General features: G+C 30.1%; 1 protein-coding gene across 1 annotated transcript; it reads right to left on the minus strand.

Annotated features, from left to right (window-relative positions):
* Positions 1-628: 628 nt before the first annotated feature.
* Positions 629-3,282, minus strand: LOC114423990 (serine/threonine-protein kinase AGC1-7-like). The gene is made up of 2 exons (XM_028390877.1): positions 2,468-3,282; positions 629-1,496 (listed from the first exon to the last, which is right to left on the minus strand). The coding sequence occupies exons 1-2, from the start codon at positions 3,280-3,282 to the stop codon at positions 629-631; spliced, it is 1,683 nt and encodes a 560-aa protein (XP_028246678.1).
* Between the last annotated feature and the right edge of the window lie 17,668 nt (positions 3,283-20,950).

Consider the following 20,950-nt stretch of genomic DNA (forward strand, 5'->3'; position numbering starts at 1 on the left):
TTAATCATGCTATATTCTATTATCATATATTCAAACTCCTTTTAGGAAAATGATATATCACAACTCTTTTTGTTATATTTTAAAATGCATCACATGCAATGTCACAACTCCTTTTTGTATGAACTTTTACATAGTGAATTCTTTTAAAAAAAATCAATTAGTGCTTTTTAGATAATGACAAGAGAACTAACAATTATTTTTACCTTTGTCATTTCAATAGTCTTATTTTCAACTAATCCTATATTAAATGTTGGTCCCTTCATACTCATGTTCTACAAGATCACAAAGATGATACATTTAAATTTTTCTTCATGCTTATTCATAGTTGTGTAGATATAAAAATACATACATATTATTGTTATATTTCTTGTGTGACAAATGATTTACCACTAAACACTTTATAACATGTGATGTACCTGCAAACAATGTGATTTGCAAAGAAAGAGATATTATTGCAATGCTAAAATAATACTAGAAAGAATGTAAGTAATAGAAACTCAAAATGAAAAAGAAGAAATATTTTAATGAAATTTACATGTTTGTATACATAACTTATTTATTATAGATGTATTTCAAAATTTCTTGAGATGTAATGTACATTTTTGTCCAAACAAGGAATTTTGTACTTCTAAAAATACTCAAAATCTTCATAAGAAGAATTAGGTTGTGTATGCCTACTTTTATCGCTTGCAACAATATCTGCAATCTTCTTGTCTATTGGGGGAATGTTTGATTTGTTAGCATACTTAGAAAAATCTAAAGGCTTTGGTATAATAGGAGGTGTAGCACTTCTAACTAGAGCCCAATTTACTCCGTTAAAAAAAGGGTGTTGTTTTATTTCTGTGGCACCTCTCTTATAAGCAAATCGTTTCTGGGGCTCTTTCACCAACAATCCTTTTATAAGGTCTCTTGCAACATTACTAACATGAGGTTTTTTTGGGAACCTTAAGGGCTGACCTACAACATTAAAGAGTGTGGCTTTATTTCCTTCACCTTTAAAGGGTGTTATCCCATGCAAAAGTTCATACAAGAATATTCCAAATGTCCACCAATCCACTGCACTACCATGTCCTTCGCCACGAATAATCTCAGGTGCAAGATACTCATGTGTTCCTACAAAGGACATTGACCTCACATTTGTAGGCTCTGCCATTAGTTCTGGCAGGCATCCTCCAACCATGAGGCCAAAATCAGACTTTAACTTTCTATTCTTTTTTGAAGGTAAAATGCGTGGAAAGAAACTTGAAGGTTGTATGCAACCATGTATTACTTGCTCATCATCCAAAATGCTCCCAGATGGACCATTATTACTTTCATGTGCAGATGATGACTTCACAAGTGTAGGATTAACAGAGCAACGAAGGGATAAGTCAAAATCTGATAACATTATGTGACCTTCATCTCGAACTAGAACATTCTCTGGTTTTAAGTCTCTATACACAATGCCTAGCATGTGCAAGTATTCTAAAGCTAACAAAATCTCTGAACAATAAAACCTATCATAGAAAATAAGACATCAAATTCTTAGATTTGTCATGAAAATTCACAACACAAATGTTCTATCAAATAGTTATTATTACACAATTAAGATGATTAGAGGCTTTTAATGTTTTTTTTACCTCTTATGAAGATAAACAAAAAATATCAATGGCTTCATTCAATTACACAAATGTAAGGATGAACATGCTTAATCAACATGTCTTTTTTCTAAAATCTTATTGCATTCATAATGAACTATCTAGTTGTAATTGCATTATTTGGAGAAGTAAAACATAGAACATTCAAACAAGATTTATTCTCATGTTTAAAGGTTTATTAAATTTACTTTCTTTTGAAGTAGCCTAATGATTATTAGTAATGCATGATAGTCCCATTGTTTTCAATTTTCATAGAAATTTTAAGCATTGAGATTGCAAATAATAGAAATAATGTCAATGCACTATTAGTTTGATGAATTAGTTAATGCATACGGGCTAGTATTTCTATGAAAACTATATGCATAGTCTTAAGACAAAACAATGATATAATTTCACAATAGAAGAAAAAAATGCATAACCAAGAAGAAAGAAATTTTCAATACCTTTTGGTTGTTAAAGTATGTAGAAACACATAAAAAAAAAAATTAAAGAATGTAATATATAATTTCTACCCAAAAAGGTAGATAAAAATCTTTAACTAGTGTTATAATCTTTCATCCTTGATTTAAAGAGGATAACTATTAGAACAAGTAAATTGCATTTATTTCACTGAATTTATTTGGCAACTTATTTCATATTAATGAAATAATAAAACTACTATGTTTAATGATTTATATTTAAACATAGTAAAATATAATCATGTATAATAACTATTGTAGCATACATTTCAACCTACATATATACCACTTTGGTGAAATTCAAGTCCAATGTATATGTGTGTGTTTAAGTACTCTTGTCATTGAATTGAAACAAACTCTAAAGTAACTAACCGTGTAGCTTCTTCAGTGAAATGCTTGTTGGGTTGCTTTAATCGAAGAGAATGTAGACTGCCACTATTACAAAATTCCATGACCAAACAATAGTATTTATCAGTCTCAAAATAAGAATATAAAGTTGGTAAAAATGGATGGTCAAGAAGTCCAAGAATCTCTCTTTCTGTTTGTGATCTTAAAAGCTTTTTTTTACTTGCAAGTGATGCTTTATCCATTACTTTCATGGCAAAGAATGCCTTACTTCCTTTAAGTTCCACAAGGTACACACTACCAATATCTCCATAACCAACACGCTGTAGAAGCTTGAAATGACTAAGATTAAGACCATTACCTCTAGAAACCATGTTAATTGCATCCCACCTCACATCACCTCCTGTATGTGGCTTAATATGTGCACCACTAGTGCTCTCTAAACTATCATTACGAGAACTAACACCACTTCTCTGACCTTGATTGGTGCTTTTTGTAATTATAGAAAATTCTCTTGTAGTTTCTGCTACTACTCTTGATGATGTGGTTGAAGGGTTAGAATTTGAAGGCATTCTTGCACTTCGACTTGGGTGTTGAGTAGTGGAAAAATCAGAAATGTGTAGAGAATTTTCTACTTTGTAAGGTTTAGATGTTGGTTTACTTGTCACTTTTGCATTATTTTTAAGAACTTGGTCTATGTCTCCTGCTCCACTAGTTGTATTATCAATTGTGGAGACATCATTTGTATCTTGCTTTACCTTTTTGACATGATTTTCTAAATTATTTGATGAATTTGCATAAACTTGATCTTTATTGAGAGCCTTTTTTGAACTATAATTCATCTGCATTTGAAATTCAAGATTTGATTAATTTTCACTAAAAACATAAATAATTTTGCAATTATGATAGAATGCATATACTTTTTTTAAAAAAAATAATTGATGCATCATGACTATTTTTGGTAGACAGTTATTGCGATATCCAAATGAAACAACAAATAACACTTAATTTGGTAAATTAGGCATTTTGATAGGTTTTGAAGTCATTAATGGACAATGTAATGACACTTTTTAAGATAATTATCGCAAAAGCACTATAAAACTAAGTTAATTATGATAAAATATGTTGCATGTAACGTCTCAATCTCATTTCATATTAAACATATTTTTTTAGGTTTAGATCCTCGCACTATTACCTATATTTGATAACAAATTAATTTTAAGGAATAATTGTTTTCATTCTACCAAGGATTCTATACAAATGTTGTCAAATTAAGTAACTATTTTTTAAAAATAAATCAAAATGAAATACACAAACATAAGACCTTTAATGTGAATGAAGTAGAATGCATTAAAATTTCTTGTTAACATAGAACAAAGAATCTTGGTTATAAAATGTTTGATTCTATATTTAAGTATAGAAACCATGAAGGAACAATAATTCAATTTGTAATAGAATCTCAAACATACAAGTCAAATTAAATGTGCTAAAAATCATATATGCATATGGTTATATTCACAACAATTGAAAATCAAATCATTTGAGCCTATATGATGGTTGACATATGAATAAACTCTAACGGTTTTAATAGATCGATGTGACGAGAAAGAAAAGAATAGAGCTCTTAAAAAGAGATGTAAGGAAATGAAGGTCAAAATTAAAAGTAAAAATGAATCAAAAACACCTTGTAACTTCCCAAACTCTCTGCAAATGATCAAGAGAACCAATAATATGTTTCCCCTTGCATGCATGTCAATGAAGAGAATTCTTTGAATTTTGTAACATTACAAAAAAATGAAAAAAGAAAGAAGGAAAGAGAAGAAAAGACAAGATATAAAAATATATATGTTGTTTGATTTGACATGAAATAATACATGGATATTGAAAATAGCAAGTTCTGATTAGATCACCATCCATCATCATAAACACTAGGGGTTCTTGAGAGGAATTTGTGGAAGAAAAGAGAGAAAATATATAAACCCACAAATAGGAAAACTATATTTACATACAAAAATAGATAATGATAACAACATAACTGAACCAATGTGTTTGTAAGCATATGGTGCTTCAAGTGAAAGAAGAATGAAGAGAGAAAACATGGAAGAAAGAAAGTTGTCATTGCCATGAAGATGGATGGATATGCGTCTAATTCTCTTGTGAAATAATGGTTTAGCAAATTCTCTTCTATTTTCCTCTTTCTTCCTACTTGTTCACTCCATAATCGGCATCAAGTATTATTACAACCAATGTTATTAACTCCACTATTACTAAAATAATTTATCGTGACAATAATAAAATGAAACGTTATGTAGTTATACCTATATTTTTAAAGTATAATACGACTATTAAATTAGAAAGCCATGTTATATATACTTATAATAGAATTTACGCTTAAGCATTAACAAACTTAATTTTTTAGTTTGGGTTATGTGTAATTTTGTTTGCTAAATTTTTGAAGTTAATTAAATTTGTTTTGTTTAAAGTAAATTTGATCATGCTATCAACTTTTTCTACCAAAAATTCTAAGATTATTATTTTGTAGAGACATATTTAGGCAATAGTGATGTGTTGAAAGACACAAGTCACTATTTGTGATGATAAATGTAGCCTATATGCATAATATTATATATTACAATAACATATGGGATCACACAATATAATAAACTCACTTGAAATATTGAAAATCTAGTTAGATTGGAATACTTTCACAAGTTAGACTCAAAAGAAATGAATCAAAATCCTACTTGTAGTATACTCATATTAGAATTAAACTAATATAAATAATTCATTTAAGGTAAAACATTATAGAGATAAGAAAGAGGCAAAAAATTCAAATTGTATGCTTGTATTGTAACATCCTCATTTTTATTTTATTTAATGTTTAGAGCATTACTTAGAGTAATAAAATATAATTTTAGAAATTATTTGGGAACTTATTAAATTCTTGTATACAATAACAAAAATGACATCATTTAATTGTAAAAGTTCAACCAAAGACATTTTTTAACTCAAATAAAATATAGCAAAATATTATGTAGGATAATTTTAAATAGAAGAAGCTATTTAGGAAATTTTTTTTTATAAACATATGGATTTGTACGTTTATATTCAAGCCAAAAACATTTTTGTATTTCAAAACTAAAAAAATGGATAAATATTAACTTTATAATTAATTTTAATTAATAAATAAGTATGTAAATATTTCATGTTAATGAATATTGATTAAAAAAATATTTTTCTGATGAAATATGGGCTGAATTTTTTCTTTTAGCCCAAAATGCCTATTTTTGTAATAAAATAGAACACATATACAATTTTAGAATGTAAAATAATTAAAAATAATAAATACTAGCAAAAAAAGTTAAGGGGAAACTTGTTTCTCACAAGTAGTGTGTGAGTGGTCTGATGTTGAAAGTTGATAAGGAGACACAAAGCAAAAGTAAGCTTGATCAAGTTCAATGGTGTGGTTTGAGATGTAGAGTTTGGGAAGAAAATGTGATGACTATGAATCATTGCAGATGTGTTATGTGTAGCATCCTTGATTGTCGACTTCTCGATGACTCACACACTACGAAATTTCACATGATAACACTTCACTCAACATTCTTGTTGGTCTGAACTCTCCGTAGGTAGTCTTTTCGGAGATCTCAACAACCTACTTCAACTACTTTCTAGAGCAATAATTATTCCCGCAAACCAACACAATTTTTTTTAGCATGCTTTGTCCTCACTCACGCTTTTTAGAAAACTTTCTAGAAGGTCACTTATCTCATAACTACTCCAAGCTAAACATGCTTAACCGTGGAGTTATTAAGTGATAGACTATCGAAAAGTACATGCATCTTATTGGTATGGATAGTACCAATTAATTCTTTTAAGTCATCCTCAATTGCATAATCCCATACCTTCACAATCTCTGGATCCCTCTTATTCTGGTGTGATTCGATCGGGGTGTTACATTATGTGTAACACTCTAAAAATTTACAAATCAAATCAAACTATAAAAAGTTCTTTGTTTGTGTGCTCTATGAAATCTTAATTGATATTGAAAGTAATTACAATGAAGATTTAAGTTAAGTGATTGAGAAACATTTGAATTGTATATATGTTATTTCATGTGACAAATTTTAATGAATGTTGACTTTAATTAAAATCAAAGTTTTTACATTGTGTAAATTTATTCTGTGTAGATATAATTTAATTACATACACTTTTTCCTAGGGTAATTAATCTTGAGTGAAATTTCATTTAGTTATTTGTGTGATTGATTTTTTGTGACCTACATCTTTTAAAAATTGAGATTTAATTATGGAAGATTTGGACCATATAGAATTTATATAGTGTGAACATATACCATGTAAACTTGCACCGGATAAAGTTACTTTGTGTAACTTAACGCAAAGCAAGATCAATTTAATTAGCATAAAGATCCATGATACTTAACTAGAGAATTAACTAATTATGGTAAAAGCACGTTTACATCTATACATAATCTAACTTTAACCAATTGTAGCAAGTTCTTCTATAGCAAAAACACCAAAAAGGAGCATGACTTCCATGGCCAGCCAAGGCACCCCATTATCCAGAAATTAATCTCACTTAGCTTCTAAAAATCCTTAGAATATTAAAACCCTTTTGGCTAATATATTAGACCCATCCAATGTTGACTTATGCTAGCCATTTTAAATGGAAAAGAAAAGGGAGAAAAGCTCTCATTGTACTAGTGTGTGCTGTGAGTTCAAGTGAGAGGGAAGTTAGCTTATCTCATTATTCTTGAGGATTTGTTCAAAGAATGCTTGGTAAGTTAGCTAAAGTCACTACTCTAACTACATTTCCTCTTCTAGAATATCAAGATCTACCTCTCTATGTTTTTAAAAAAATTATTTTGATGGATAGGAAAATTTTTAGACACCACACGTGTCTAGTTCTTGACTTACTCGAATGTTTGGTCCTCAAAACTTGAGGTATGGGGAGTTTCTATTTCAACCTCATGAATCATTATGTTTGGGGCTATCCATGGGTTGTGTGGGTGTTGGGAAAGAAGAGCCATTGGAATAAATGTTTGATGCATAAATTGTTAAATTGCTTGTTGTTGATTTTTGGGCTGATTATGTGCACAAATTTTAATTATTTTTTGGGACATGATTCTTGTAATGTTAGACTTGTTCCATAGTTTTTGATGTCTCTGAGCTTATGATAATTCTTGTTTTTTTGTTTTGTTTTCAGCACTCCTATTTTTTCGAATTTCTTTTGAAATTGCTCAAATATATTTGGTTGAGTCATTTTACTTTTAATTATTTTTTTGGATTTTTTTAGTGAAACTATTTCAAACAAAGTGTTGTATGACCATGGATAGTGTATAGAAAAATTGTCTAAGCTTAAAAAATAGGAAAATATTTGTTTGAAAATTAAAAGTTTAAAACATAACATTGCTCGATACTGTCCTTTTAAATAAAGAAAAATAAATTTCGATGAAATTATCATGTAGTGAATTTTTATGTTATTTCATGGACCATCTAGAGTGTCTATAGATTTTTATAAAAATCATTTACTATTTTTCTTCATTTAAATGGAGAAATTTGCATCTTCTAGCAATTGTGAAAGATATTTACTGGAAAAATCAAAACACATGTTTTTGAGATTTGTGAAAAATATATGTGATAGCCAATATGTTGATGATGAAATCTGCAAAGTTTGAATAAAAACTAAGTTGATCTTCTATTTTAAATAAATTTTACCTCTAGAGTGAAATATAAACAACAAAAAATCAATGTTTGTTTTACTAAAATATCAACAAATTTTAATTGACTTTTTCCTATTTAATGATAGTATTTTCAAAATACCATTCATTTAATTAGAATTTTATTTTCAACAACCTTCTTTTTTGTATTGTGAAATTAATGTTAAGGGTATTTTGGGAAATGAATTAATTTTTTCATTGAAACTATAAACATTAAATGATGTTAACTAATTTTCTTCATGAGTGTGAAATAGTTTTATTTTTGCTTATATTTCAGTCTGAATGGAAATAAGAAAAATGATGTTTCATGTATAGATAGATTTGGCTTTTAAATAAAAATAAATATCATTTGATGGAAATTTTAGAGTTCTAATTTTTATGTTGTAATATGTTATATGAAGAGTGTTACTGTCAAGTTTGATGACAATTGGAGTTGATTTGATATTTTTAGAAAATTGTAAATCAATAATTCATCATACTTAGATTTAGCTTTTTAATTGAGATATTTGTGTTATTGACATGATATGATATATTTGTTCTTGAAAGATGGTAGTCTACCTCTAAAGGGAATATTCATCAATGTGTTGTGTGTTGATCATTTATCTATGACATGTTTCATTGTGCATATTAACTATGTGATGTATATTGTGGACTGAGACCTAAGGGATGTGAACCCTAAGCATTTTGAAAATTTTGTGTGTGCATGATTATGATGTGAATTGGATGTTGGATGTGGAAACACAAAATCATGATCTTTAAGGGAACAAATGAACTCCTTTCAGGGCACATTTGTGGAAAATGACAGATTTTGAAATAAAAGATATTCATTATGGAAATTAACAAATTAATCGTTAAAAAGAGTGTGAAGTTATTAATTAATATTTTAAGACATGGATGAACACTAATCTATATTAAGATGGATGTTTGTACTTAGAGTGATAAATAAGTCCTATGTGAAGGTGCTAAAGTCTGGAAGACATAATGAAGCATAAATGGTTGAGTGTGGAGAGAATATTCATAAAACATAATAAAAATGGGTGGGTCATGAGTCTAAATCTGTGATTGGATGTGTGCATGACACATGTGTTTATGATGTGTGGTTCTTGTTTTGCATGGTAAGATCAAATGAGAGGAAAAACATTTTCGTTTGGGGTCAAGCGTGACCAATGCAAGGGATGTGAATGTGTAGCAAAAGACACATCGATTAAGGATTGCGGCACAGGCAACATGTGGTTGCGAGATTAATGATGTTTGATCATGTGGGATTCAAACCACGAGAAATGATGAATCATCATCGTGTACCAGTGGAAAAAGAACCTACCCCAATCAGGAGAAATAATCCCAGTGGGAGAGCGTTGTTAAGGAGCCAATCCTTAGAGTTTGGATGACCATATAGAGTTGTACCTAAGGGATGTGTTGTTGACTTGCTGTTTCTTTAGGATACAACGTTGAGTTTGTGGTCATATTTTCCACAGTACTGACTTGGTAACCCTGACAAATGTGATGTATAACCGGTTGATGAGAGCTCACTATCGTACCATAGTGGGGTTGTATTCTTGACAACTATCAAACTTAAAAATAATGTAAGTCCACTAAGTTTCAAGAGTTCCAATGGCAGCGGGCCCATAAATGAGAAAGAGTTAAGTGTTGACTAGAGATTTTGGAGTCATATCAAACTTAAAATACTGCAAGTCCATCGAGTTTCAGGAGTTCTCATGCTAGCGAGCCAGTAAATAAAAAAAGTTAAGTGTTGGCTAGAGATTTTGGATGACAAGTGAAAGTGTCTTGATATATGCGTAATATTGTGTGATTATTTGGACCTTTGGTTCATTTGTTTATTGGTTTATGCGGAGGATAGAGACTCACCCACATGCCCAACATTTTTTTAAATGGACTTGATGATGCAGTTCGATTATTGAGGATGGAATGGATCGACTACGTCAAGTACTACAAGTGTAGATGGACTTGTTCATGGAAAAAGAACCTTATAAGGATACCTAATGAGCATAAGCAGGTGATTGAGGGGTTATGTTTTATGGGTCACTGCTCTAAATCCTAGTATTTTGTTGTATATGAAAAAGGGTAAACTAGGCTTTGATTTTATGGTGTGTCAGTCTCTTATACGTGACCTAGACATTGTGTAATTGGATTTAAGAGACGTAAACTGATATTTTTTTTTGGGAATAAAAATGTTTAGTGATGTAATTGAGGATGTTTAAGTGAGCAATAAAAATAACCATTGGAAATTGGTTTGGTAGCAATTTAATTTATAAGAATAATAAAAAAAATGAACAATAGAAATTAATGAAGATTCTAACAAAGTAAGAGATCTAGGATCGTGATTTCAGACTTATCTTTGCATTCCCCATAATCTTCTATTTCAATTAAACCCCAATTATCTATTCAATTACTAGTCTTTCCTTTTTTAAAATGATAAATGTAATTGATTCATGTTCTAAAAATCCTCTTCTTTCTAATTCATTCCCTTATTGTTCATTAGGTCTTAATTTAGAAAGAAGATTAAGCACATAGAGGTTAATTGACATTTGCTAATTAAATTAGAAATTCTAGGATAAGTTGGTTCATACAAATCCTATGAAATCTATTATTGCATAAGTCAATCAATTTATAGCTTTTGATCATAACAATTAATCAATTCAGATTTCAGATTAATCAATTCCAAATAACAATAAAATCAGTGCAATAATATAATTAAGAAACAATTGGGTTTTTTTATTGCAATAGAAGAATTAGGGTTCATAGATAGGCCCTACATCACAACCCTAACAATATACTGAGTCACCACACATAGTTTTTCTTCTTCCCGTTTGAAGAGTTATGAAGGCACCATTGAAGAATACAGAAGCTTTGATTGAAGGAGGACCACAATGTCATTGTTTCTATTCATGATGAATTGTCATAAATGTCTTACAACATTTGTTAAAGAACGTTTAGATTTAGAATTGACAATGGATCTATGTATTTATTCTAATCCTCAATAATCAAACATGTAGATCTTAGAATCTTTGGTAAATTATTCTAGGTTGTTTTTATATGTGAATTTTGGCTTTCGCATAAATAATATAGAATACTAAAATAAGGATTAAATATTAAAATCCCAACATTAAATCCCAGTGCTAGATAATGTGTTTGTTTAGGTGGTTTTTAAAAGTCTCCATCTTATTCCATTTGTAACACCCAAAATTTTCTGTTCTAAAATCTGTTAGATTTTTTTTTCAAAGATGAATTAATATAGAATTAAAAAACTATTAAATATTCTTCCAAAATCATAGAAATATTTTTGCCTTTGCATTAAAGCGTCATTACTTAAAATATCATAATGTTCATTCTTAATAAAACTCATATTTTCTTTTCAAAGCAACTTTCATTTAAGAAATATCATTCCTTAAGAAAACATTTCATTTATCAAAACTTGATTTTTAAAAAATCATTAAAACATAATAAGTAAATATATACATTTCCTCAAAATCCTCCTTAATTTATTCAATAATGTTTACAAATTGCATAATTTTTGAAACCATTGAGTTGCAAAAAATATTAGTTGAACATCCTCAATTGCATCATTAAATAGTTTTATTCCCAAAATAAATATTGGTTTACATCTCTAAAATCCAATTACACAACATGTTGGGGTCACATACAAGCGACTAACATACCATAAAATGAAAGCCTAGTCTACTCTATTTCATATACAATAAAAGACTAGGGCTCAAAGCAGTGACCCACCAAACATAAGCCTTCAAAATACCAACTTAAGTTCATGAGACATCCTTGAGAGGTCTTTTGTCCTCGATCAAGTCCATCCACACTAGTAGTGCTTGACGTAGCCAATCCATTCCATCCTCGATAATTGAACCACATCATTGAGTACATTTGAAAAATGTTGGGTGTATGGATGAGTCTCCATCCTTCACATAAACCAACAAAAAATAATCTGAAGGTCCAAACAATCACATAGGACTACACATATATCGAGTCACTTTCATGATCTCTGTGGTCACCCAAAATCTCTAGTCAACACTTCACTCTTTTTCATTTAAGGGCTCACTGCTACTAGAACTCCCAAAAACTCAATGGACTTGCACTATTTTAAGTTATATGATTGTTGAGAGTGCACCCTAATCACAGTACAATGGCGGGCTCTCACCAATAAGATAATGCCTCACAATCAATCAAGGTTGCCAAGTCGGTATATGACCTAAAGCCACGACCTAGCGCCATACCCTAAAGGACGACCACACTATGTTATCATTCCCAGATACCTCTCTTTGTGGTCATCCAATCTCTAAGGACCAACTCTTCAATGATGCTCTCCACTGGATTGTCTCTCTAGATCGGTGTGGATTCCTTCACCAATTGGTACCAGACGATGGTCCATAATCTTTATGAGTTTATACACAGAGACTTCTTCCCCTTTACAAGCCCACATCATGGGAACATTAGGCCCACATGGCCACATCCATCACAATGCAACATTTTTTGCGTCTGAAACCTCCATATGATCCACAACATTCTCTAACACGATAACATGTCGTCCATGCCACAATTCTCAATTAACATGTCATCCATTATCCATTCATGTACTTCGCACTGGTCATACTTGACCCTAAATAGAAAGGTTTTCTTTTCCGCGTTATCTTCGATGGAAATCATCCAATGAACCACACAATACAACACACGTGTGTCACACACATATCCCATTACAAATCCATATTCGTGATTTTTTCGTTTTATTAAGTTTTATGATTTCTTTTATCATGCACAACGTTATATGCTTAACTATGTCCTTCATATTTTCAATCCATAGCATAGGACTTACTTTTTTGTTCTAAGTCCTGTAAGTACTAAGTGCGTCTCAAAAGTTAAGATTGATATCCTTTGTTAAATTATTATGTTCACACTCTTTTTATGTATTATTCATCCCCATGAGAATTTAGAATCCTCATCCCACAAATCAACATTCATTCCACATCTAAATCACACACGCATGCATATTTCATAACGTGTCAAGGGTAACACCCTAAGTCTCAATTTCACAGAATAAGAAACATGATTAGTTACAAAATAATATATCGAACCCAATTCATCAATAATATTATTAATAGTGTTTCTCCTTTTTAGGCAAGAATAATTCATTAATATTCCATGAAAAGGGGCAAACATGACATTTTAAAAGTTCACAAGGCATAATATAGGAATTTAACTCAAAATTATAAAAAAATGCAATTCAATTCAAAATGTAACTGAATTTGACAAAAATGCTCCATATCAGGTTTAAAGTCACACCAAAAATCCACACACCAAAAATCACTCAAGTAATATTTTATTTTAATTAAAACTCAATTATGCCATAACATAAAAAAGTCAGTATTTTGGAAATTCTAAAAATAGAAAAAACTTTGTTTCTCATGATTTTTTGGTACAGAACATCCTCAATGTGTCACCAACAACATATAATTATCTCAAAGCCAAAGCGACATCAAAACTATTTTTGAAATAATAAGAGTTCATTATTGTCAGAAATTTTGTTTTACAACAACTATTTGGAAAAAAAATAGAATATGATTTTTTTTTATAGAAATTCTCATAAAGTTAGTACACTCTCCAATAACTCCATAGAGCATATAGAACTTCCATCGCCCCTTCATTCATTCAAAATCTATTTTTCAACCAATAAAAAAGTCTTTGTTGTCCCTAATTTCATATTTGACATTTTCTAATATTAAAAATACTTACTCTAAAAATTAGGGTTAGCCAATTTTTGTGGATTTCCTTCATCACCCAGGGAAGACACCACAAATCTATTTGTCATTTGAAGGTTCACAAAAATTACTATAATTATTTTCCCAAAACTAATAGATTCTTTTTTTGAAAAAAACATCAAAATAAAATAAAAGATGATTTCAAAATGATTTGAAAATTTTTCCATTGCATCCAAAGGGTATGAAAACCTTGGAAAAGGTCTAACTTTGCAAACAAGTGTCTCAAAAATATATTAAAATTTGTGTATTAAATCTTATAAAAATTAGAAAGCAAGCATATTTTACACACATTGAACAACATAGATTCATTTTAATTGTTATTTAAGAGTACCCAACACCCAAACAATCATAATTCAGCCCCACACAACATGATTCACAAAGAAAAAAATAGAAGCCCCTATACCTTAAGTTATGATCACAAAACAAATTCCAAAGCAAGCCAAGAGATATACACTTATGTCTATAGGCTTCCTTAGTACTCTCTCGAAATGGCCTTTAGAATAAATGGCTATGGTTGTTAGTGAGTTAGCATGCATGAAACTCTTCTTTTCCTCTAAAAAACTCACGTTTAAAACTAAGGAGGAATGAGACTACAATTTTTTTTAGTGCTAAAAGGGTTTTAAATGTAAAATGAACTTAACTTGTTTAAGTGGCCAAGAGAGATTGGTTATTTGTTGGGTAATAGGGATTCTCATGACATGAAGTTAATTGGCATGATGCAAAGTTTGATAGGTAAAGGAGTGAAGGGATGGTTGAACTGTACATAGCATAAATGGGGTGCTTTGTTTTTTCAATTGGTTGCATAAGTAGATAAAGTAGAATTAGGCTTAAAGTGGAAGTTTTGCTTTTACCAAAATTAGATAAAGTAGATACTATATTATTGCTATGTGAATACTCTTATGTTACTTATGTATTTTACCATTTTGTTCACTACTTGTGGCAAAGAATGACTTTCATTACTAAATTTCTTTTGGCATTTAAAAAAAAAGTTAATTTTGTGCAAATTAACATAGGTAATAGTATTAACTGCCTAGATCAATGTGTAATTCAAATTGATAATGCATAGTATTAATTTACATTGTGTAATCTTACACAATGTAATTTTAGTGTGTTGAAATTAATGTGTAACTTGACTTTGCCCGGCTAGTTGAATTGGCCAAATTAGAAACTAGTTACATAGGGTTGATGATTTAGTTTTGATAACATTGAAAAAAATAACACTGGAAGCAAAGGTATCATTGTGCCATTGGATTCACATCACTAGTAGTAGTGACAATGTTTTTTTTTGTCATATCTTCTAATTAGTGTTGACTTGATATTGACACTATTAAAGGTTGGTCTCTTTTGACCAACACAAACACATTAGTGATGACTTTATTAGCAACAATCACTAGACTATCACTTGGTTAATGACAATTTGTATTTTTCTTGTATTTCATTAAGAAAAATATAGTAATAAAAATAGATCAAAGTTCATTAGTATGTATCTTGTAACAATTGTTTTTTTTTTACAAAATGAAGTTTTTGATATGATTTGTGTTCTTGTATTAATAGATATGTTGACCTTTTGAAGTTATAGAAACAATTGCACATGGTGAAGCTTTAATATCTTGACCTTTGAAATTTGCAATTATATTTACAATTTTTCATGCATAAAATAAAAAAGTTTATCATAGAATTTTGGTTTAGACCGAAGACTAGATATTTCAAGTGTTGCTTTTAAGATTGGACATTTGTATGTGATCCAACAACAACTACCGAATATACTTTGATACCATAATTAATAATAGAATTTAAGTCTTGACCTAATTCTTAACTCAATTCCAAAAGTTAATTCAAGAGGTAATGATTTTTATTTTGGCCATATTATTATTAAATGTGGAATCTCTAACAATTTTGGTTTTTTTTTTTGGTTTGGCTCTAATAATTTTGATTATTAAGGCCCTCTTGTGAAAAAAAATATTACAAATTGAAAACTGTTTTGCGATACTAGGTCAAAACTTTTTAGTTTGATTGTAAAGTTTTTCATTTTGGGGGAAATGACAATCAATGTCTTCTAAAATTTGATATGAACTTTTTTTTTCTTTTTCATATGCAAGGGACTACATGTAGCAATTCAAAACTACATAAAAACTAATTACTCAACCGGATCAATTAGGTAAGTGTTTGAACTCTAGGACAGTCCCGAACTTTATCAGAAAGTGTACCGAGTTGTTAAAGTAATAATAAAATGGTAAGAAACCGAGTATCAAACTCAGGGAACTTGTTTCATTCGATGAAGTTTCATTCAGCAACCAGACATTGATATAAAGCCATGTAAATAGAATTAAATCAAAGATGTATATGTTGTAAATCTAAAATAACTACAAATACGCTTATCAAAACGGGAGAGAAAACAGATGATTAAAATGTTGGGTCCTTCTACTGAACGCTTGATGTAATTAAAAGATTTTTCTCTATTTAATGTTATTTCTGTGTTCTATGCTAAGGACTAAAATACCAAACACTGATTCCTCGCGTGAATGGACTAATTCTAATTAAACCTCATTCTCGGATGTCTCGTCGAACTTAGCCTAACTGAACAACATTACAATCACAGCATATCAAAAACTAAAACCTTACACTCTATGTCTAGCAATGCAGTTATCTAGCCCTGCTCTATCCAGCTCTAAGGACTAATACATTTTCCAATGCTAAAAATCCTAACTTTACACATCAATGGGTGATCAGACCAAAAACATGCAATAATTAAGTGCTGATAGAAGCAATGGACACATAAAACAACTTTTAATAGATAGTTAAGAATTTACATCAAGTTTCAGTAGAATTTCCCAATAGAGATACTTAGCCTTCCATCGCTAGGCAGCACCTTTCAGCTATAAGATGAGGGTTTAAGAAGAAAATAACAAATTACACAGTGGTGGGGATGTCTCCTCCACCTCTAGGAATCTAGAAATTACTCCTAAACCTAAAATCCTCTTGAAAGCTGAGGTTTTTGGCTTCCTTGCTCTATTTTTTGCCTCTGTTCTGCTCTCTACGCTCTGAATTAGCCTCTCTTCTAACCTCTATGCTTGATTTTTCCAACTTCAGCCTTAAAAAGAGCTTTCTGTCCTCGAAGGCTCGCTTAGCGCCAATTTCGTGCTTAGCGTGAGTTAGTGAAAATCCGCTGAGCCACCTGGGCGCGCTTAGCACAGGAAGAGACAAATGTCTCACTGAGTAAGCTGATGACACGCTGAGCGCGCATATGCTTCATAGATTCTCCCAGCTCGCTAAGCGGGCTGAGTGCCTCCCTTAGCGCATGATTCTCGCTAAGCGCACAAGCCTCGCTTAGCGAGACACCAGCTGCAAGTCTTCACAAATCTTCATCCTTTTTACTTGAAATTGAAGTTGAAACACATTAAATTCACAATGTTGGGCATTTCTACTAAACAAAACTAAACTAAACCTAAAAATATGTACAAACTTACAAAAAGAACCATAAATTGGGGAAAAGATAAACATTTTATAAAATTTTTCTATACAAAAGTTAGTCCTAAAGGACGACTAACAGTAAGCAAGAATATGTGGTACATCGACTAACAAGAATATATAGTACATCAATTAAGGGTTATAATTAGTAAAACAAGGAAAATCAATCAATAAGATTTATATTTGTTGGAATGGTCACTAGGAAGTGGTTCCATTTTTTTTCTTGGATTATTAGTTTCTCTAATATAACTTCGTCAAAATGGCAGGATGAGATAGAAGAAAATGGGCAAGCGAGTATATACTTTCAAAACAAACATTTCAACGTGCAAAGTTATGAATTAATTTGGTAGGTCCTATCAAAGAGAAACCATGATAGGTTTGCTTACTAGAATTTTGTGGGAGCTTCTTGTGTTCTTTTCATGGTCAAATTGGGTAGAACTCATACAAAGTACAATTAGGAATGTATTTTACTAATGAGGCATCTATATTTTGCTAATGTGTTGGCCAATATCCTAATCATTGCATTGCAAGCCAATTTTAGTCACAAATTTTAATCAGCTCCAACGTTCTTTAGAGTTTTTGGGCAAGATTCCTTAGGTCTCTTATGTTTTGTATTGGGATCAAACCTAGTCTGTATAACCACATTGTAAGATAATTACCATGTGGACTAAGGATTATGATTGTGTGGTTTCCTATAGGCTGTAAATTAGCTCCACTTTGTGTAAAATAAAAAACAATCAAAATCAACTTTGTGTTATCTGTGGAGCACTAGGCATGATCATTTCTACCATTTCTATATACAATTGTTAAAGCATTTTGTAGAGCTAATAAAATTCTTCAAAATATTATGGATTTATTTGACAAAAATAGTTGATAAAACTAATGGAAAGGTGAAAAGTTAATTGAGAAGTTTTTTTAAGCAAGTTAATTGAAAAGTTGAAAACATTTATTTTAGGCTAAAAGTTGAATTAGCTTTTTGAGGGAAGCTAAAAGTTATTAATTGAAAGTTGAAACTATTTAATTAGTATATTAAATTATAATATTTGGTAAATTTTTTTGAAAAGGATATTTGGTAAATTTAGTCATTAAACTAGTTGATAAAAATAAAAGAACTTAAAAGATATGTTTATTTTTCATACAAATTCCATCTTTGTTCTGTAGACAAAATATTTGTTTTAGGTATAGTTTTAAATTTTTTAATTAATTCTAAACCATATTTTTTTAAAGAAGAATTTCTATTTAAAATTAAAATAAATAGTGTAATCATTAAAATAATAACATGTAAATTTAACACACACACATATCAAATGATGGGAGAAAGGAGGAATTTTATTAAGAGGATGGGAAAAATGATATTTATTGAAATTTTGATGGTAAAAATGAAGCAAATTTTATGTTATAATTTATTTCATATACTAGCATATAAAGGTGCTATAAATTTAATGGCATAGAGTCATTTATCAAACACATTTATTTCGATGAAATCAATTTATAAAATAATTAAATAAGTTATAAAATAAAAAAAATACTAGTAAAATACAACCTATGTTATTGTCTACACTCGAATTAGTTAAATAATTGACTAAAATATGTTTTTGGTCCTAATAAAATTGGATGTATTCATTGTTATTGTAAACCTTCTTGTATGTTTGAAGTCCCTGTAAAATTGAAATATACCATTGTTTACCTTGAAGCTAGGTTTAGGTTAACCAAGCCTAGCTCTAAGCCAAACAATGGTATATTTTAATTTTATAGGAACTAAAAACATACTAAAAGTTTTATAGAGATAAAAAATAAACATTTTCAATTTGAAATATCACATTCTTCTCATCAATGTAACTAACACAAAGAACCTGAGAAAATTTTGCCACATTAAATGACCCGATGAAGAGGCAAATCCTTAACGTAGAGAATGAAAACTTGATTTTTTTCTTCATTTGCACTAGTTAGAGGAGAAAACAACAATGTTTATTCTATCGGAGTATAGACATGGTTGAGAGATCTCTTTGTTCTAGTAGTTGTCAGGGTGGTCGCTAGGGTTGGGGTTGGAGAGACACTTGTGACGATGATAGAGTGCATCCCAGTACCAAAGTGCTAGGACTGCTTCTCAAAATGAGCTCATCATCGAGAATGCGTTGGGGAAGCTAGGAAAGTTCATGCTATCGTCAATGGTTTTATATAATTTCACTGAAAAGGAACTAATTTTTTTAATAATTTTATATAATTTTGACTAAAATATTTTCTCATCTCTATTAAATTAAAAATATTAATTTTTGTCCCTTCAAAATTATTTGTATGATTTTAGTCCCTGTAAAATTGTATCATCATTTGGCCTGAAGCTAAGTTCCGATTAATCGAGCTTGGCTAGCTCCAAGTCAAACAATGATATATTTCAATTTCACAAAGACTAAAAACATACAAAAAAATTTGCAGGGACAAGAAATGAACCCCTTCAATTTATATGGATGAATAATATATTTTAACCTAAATAATTTCAATTTTATTTTTCTATTTTATAAAGAGGCCGACTATTTCTTTATGGAATATGCTCAAGAGTATATTATCATAAAATTAAAAATTAAAAATATTAAATAAAAAATGAAGTAACTGATATGTTCAAAATTTTAAAAGTACTTAATTATGATATATTTATCTTTTTTTTACAATTATTGTATATTTTTCTAATTATTCTTTAACTAATATCCCTAAATTACTCATTAGCAAGACCATACCCTTTATTTGTTCAAGTAATTAAAATATCACGCCCTCCCTCTATAACTACTTATAAACAAAAATGTAACGTTGTGTTTTCGTAATTTGTTGTTCAAGTGATTTAATTAAATTATAAGATAAAATAAATTTAGTTTAAGTACTTGAATGAATTAATTAATAAATTTGGTGATTTGATTGTATTTGTGTATGTGGTTAGTGAGTTTTAGTGTTTTGGGCTTAAGAGGATGAACTTTAGTTTATGGTGGGAGGGGTGTGTGTGTGTGTAGTAAGGTTTAGGTGTAAAAAGGAGGAATTACAAGAGTCATAAACCTTCTTTTGTGCTGAAACTCTCTCTTAGCACACTTCTTTTCACAATTCTCTCTTCTTCAAGAACCATCATTAGAGAACTTTAAACCTTGTGCTATGCAAAAAAAGAGCTCCTTTCTCCTTCCTATAGTGGTTGTTGACTGACCCTAGGTGAGACAATCTCCCATTCTTTCTCTCTTTGAGTTCATTTCCGTTTTCCCTAGAGAAACCATGAACAACTTTCATGGAAAAGCTTGGTTTTAAGGGATTTTGATTATGTTTTTGGCTGGCTTTGGGGTTTTGTTAATGTTGGTATAGTGTGGTTGTTGGGGGGTTGAAGGAAAGTTTCTAACTTGGACTCGAAGCTCACTCCTTTTTCCTTTCTTCTTCTTTTAAGAGTCATAATCTTGGGTTTAATAAGTAAGGGGAGTTTTATCCTTTTCTATGCTTAGGTTGTTGTGAATTGGTTTCAAGGTTGTTATAAAATGAATCATGTTGTTA

This window comes from Glycine soja, chromosome 8 (genome assembly GCF_004193775.1).
Source record: "Glycine soja cultivar W05 chromosome 8, ASM419377v2, whole genome shotgun sequence".
NCBI lineage: Eukaryota > Viridiplantae > Streptophyta > Magnoliopsida > Fabales > Fabaceae > Glycine > Glycine soja.

Bases quoted from the DNA above. Each gene is read 5' to 3' on its own strand.
- LOC114423990 (XM_028390877.1), bottom strand. From the start codon at position 3,282: ATGAATTATAGTTCAAAAAAGGCTCTCAATAAAGATCAAGTTTATGCA. The intron at 1,497-2,467 runs GTTAGTTACTTT...TTTCTATGATAG, and splicing joins TTCACTGAAGAAGCTACACG to GTTTTATTGTTCAGAGATTT.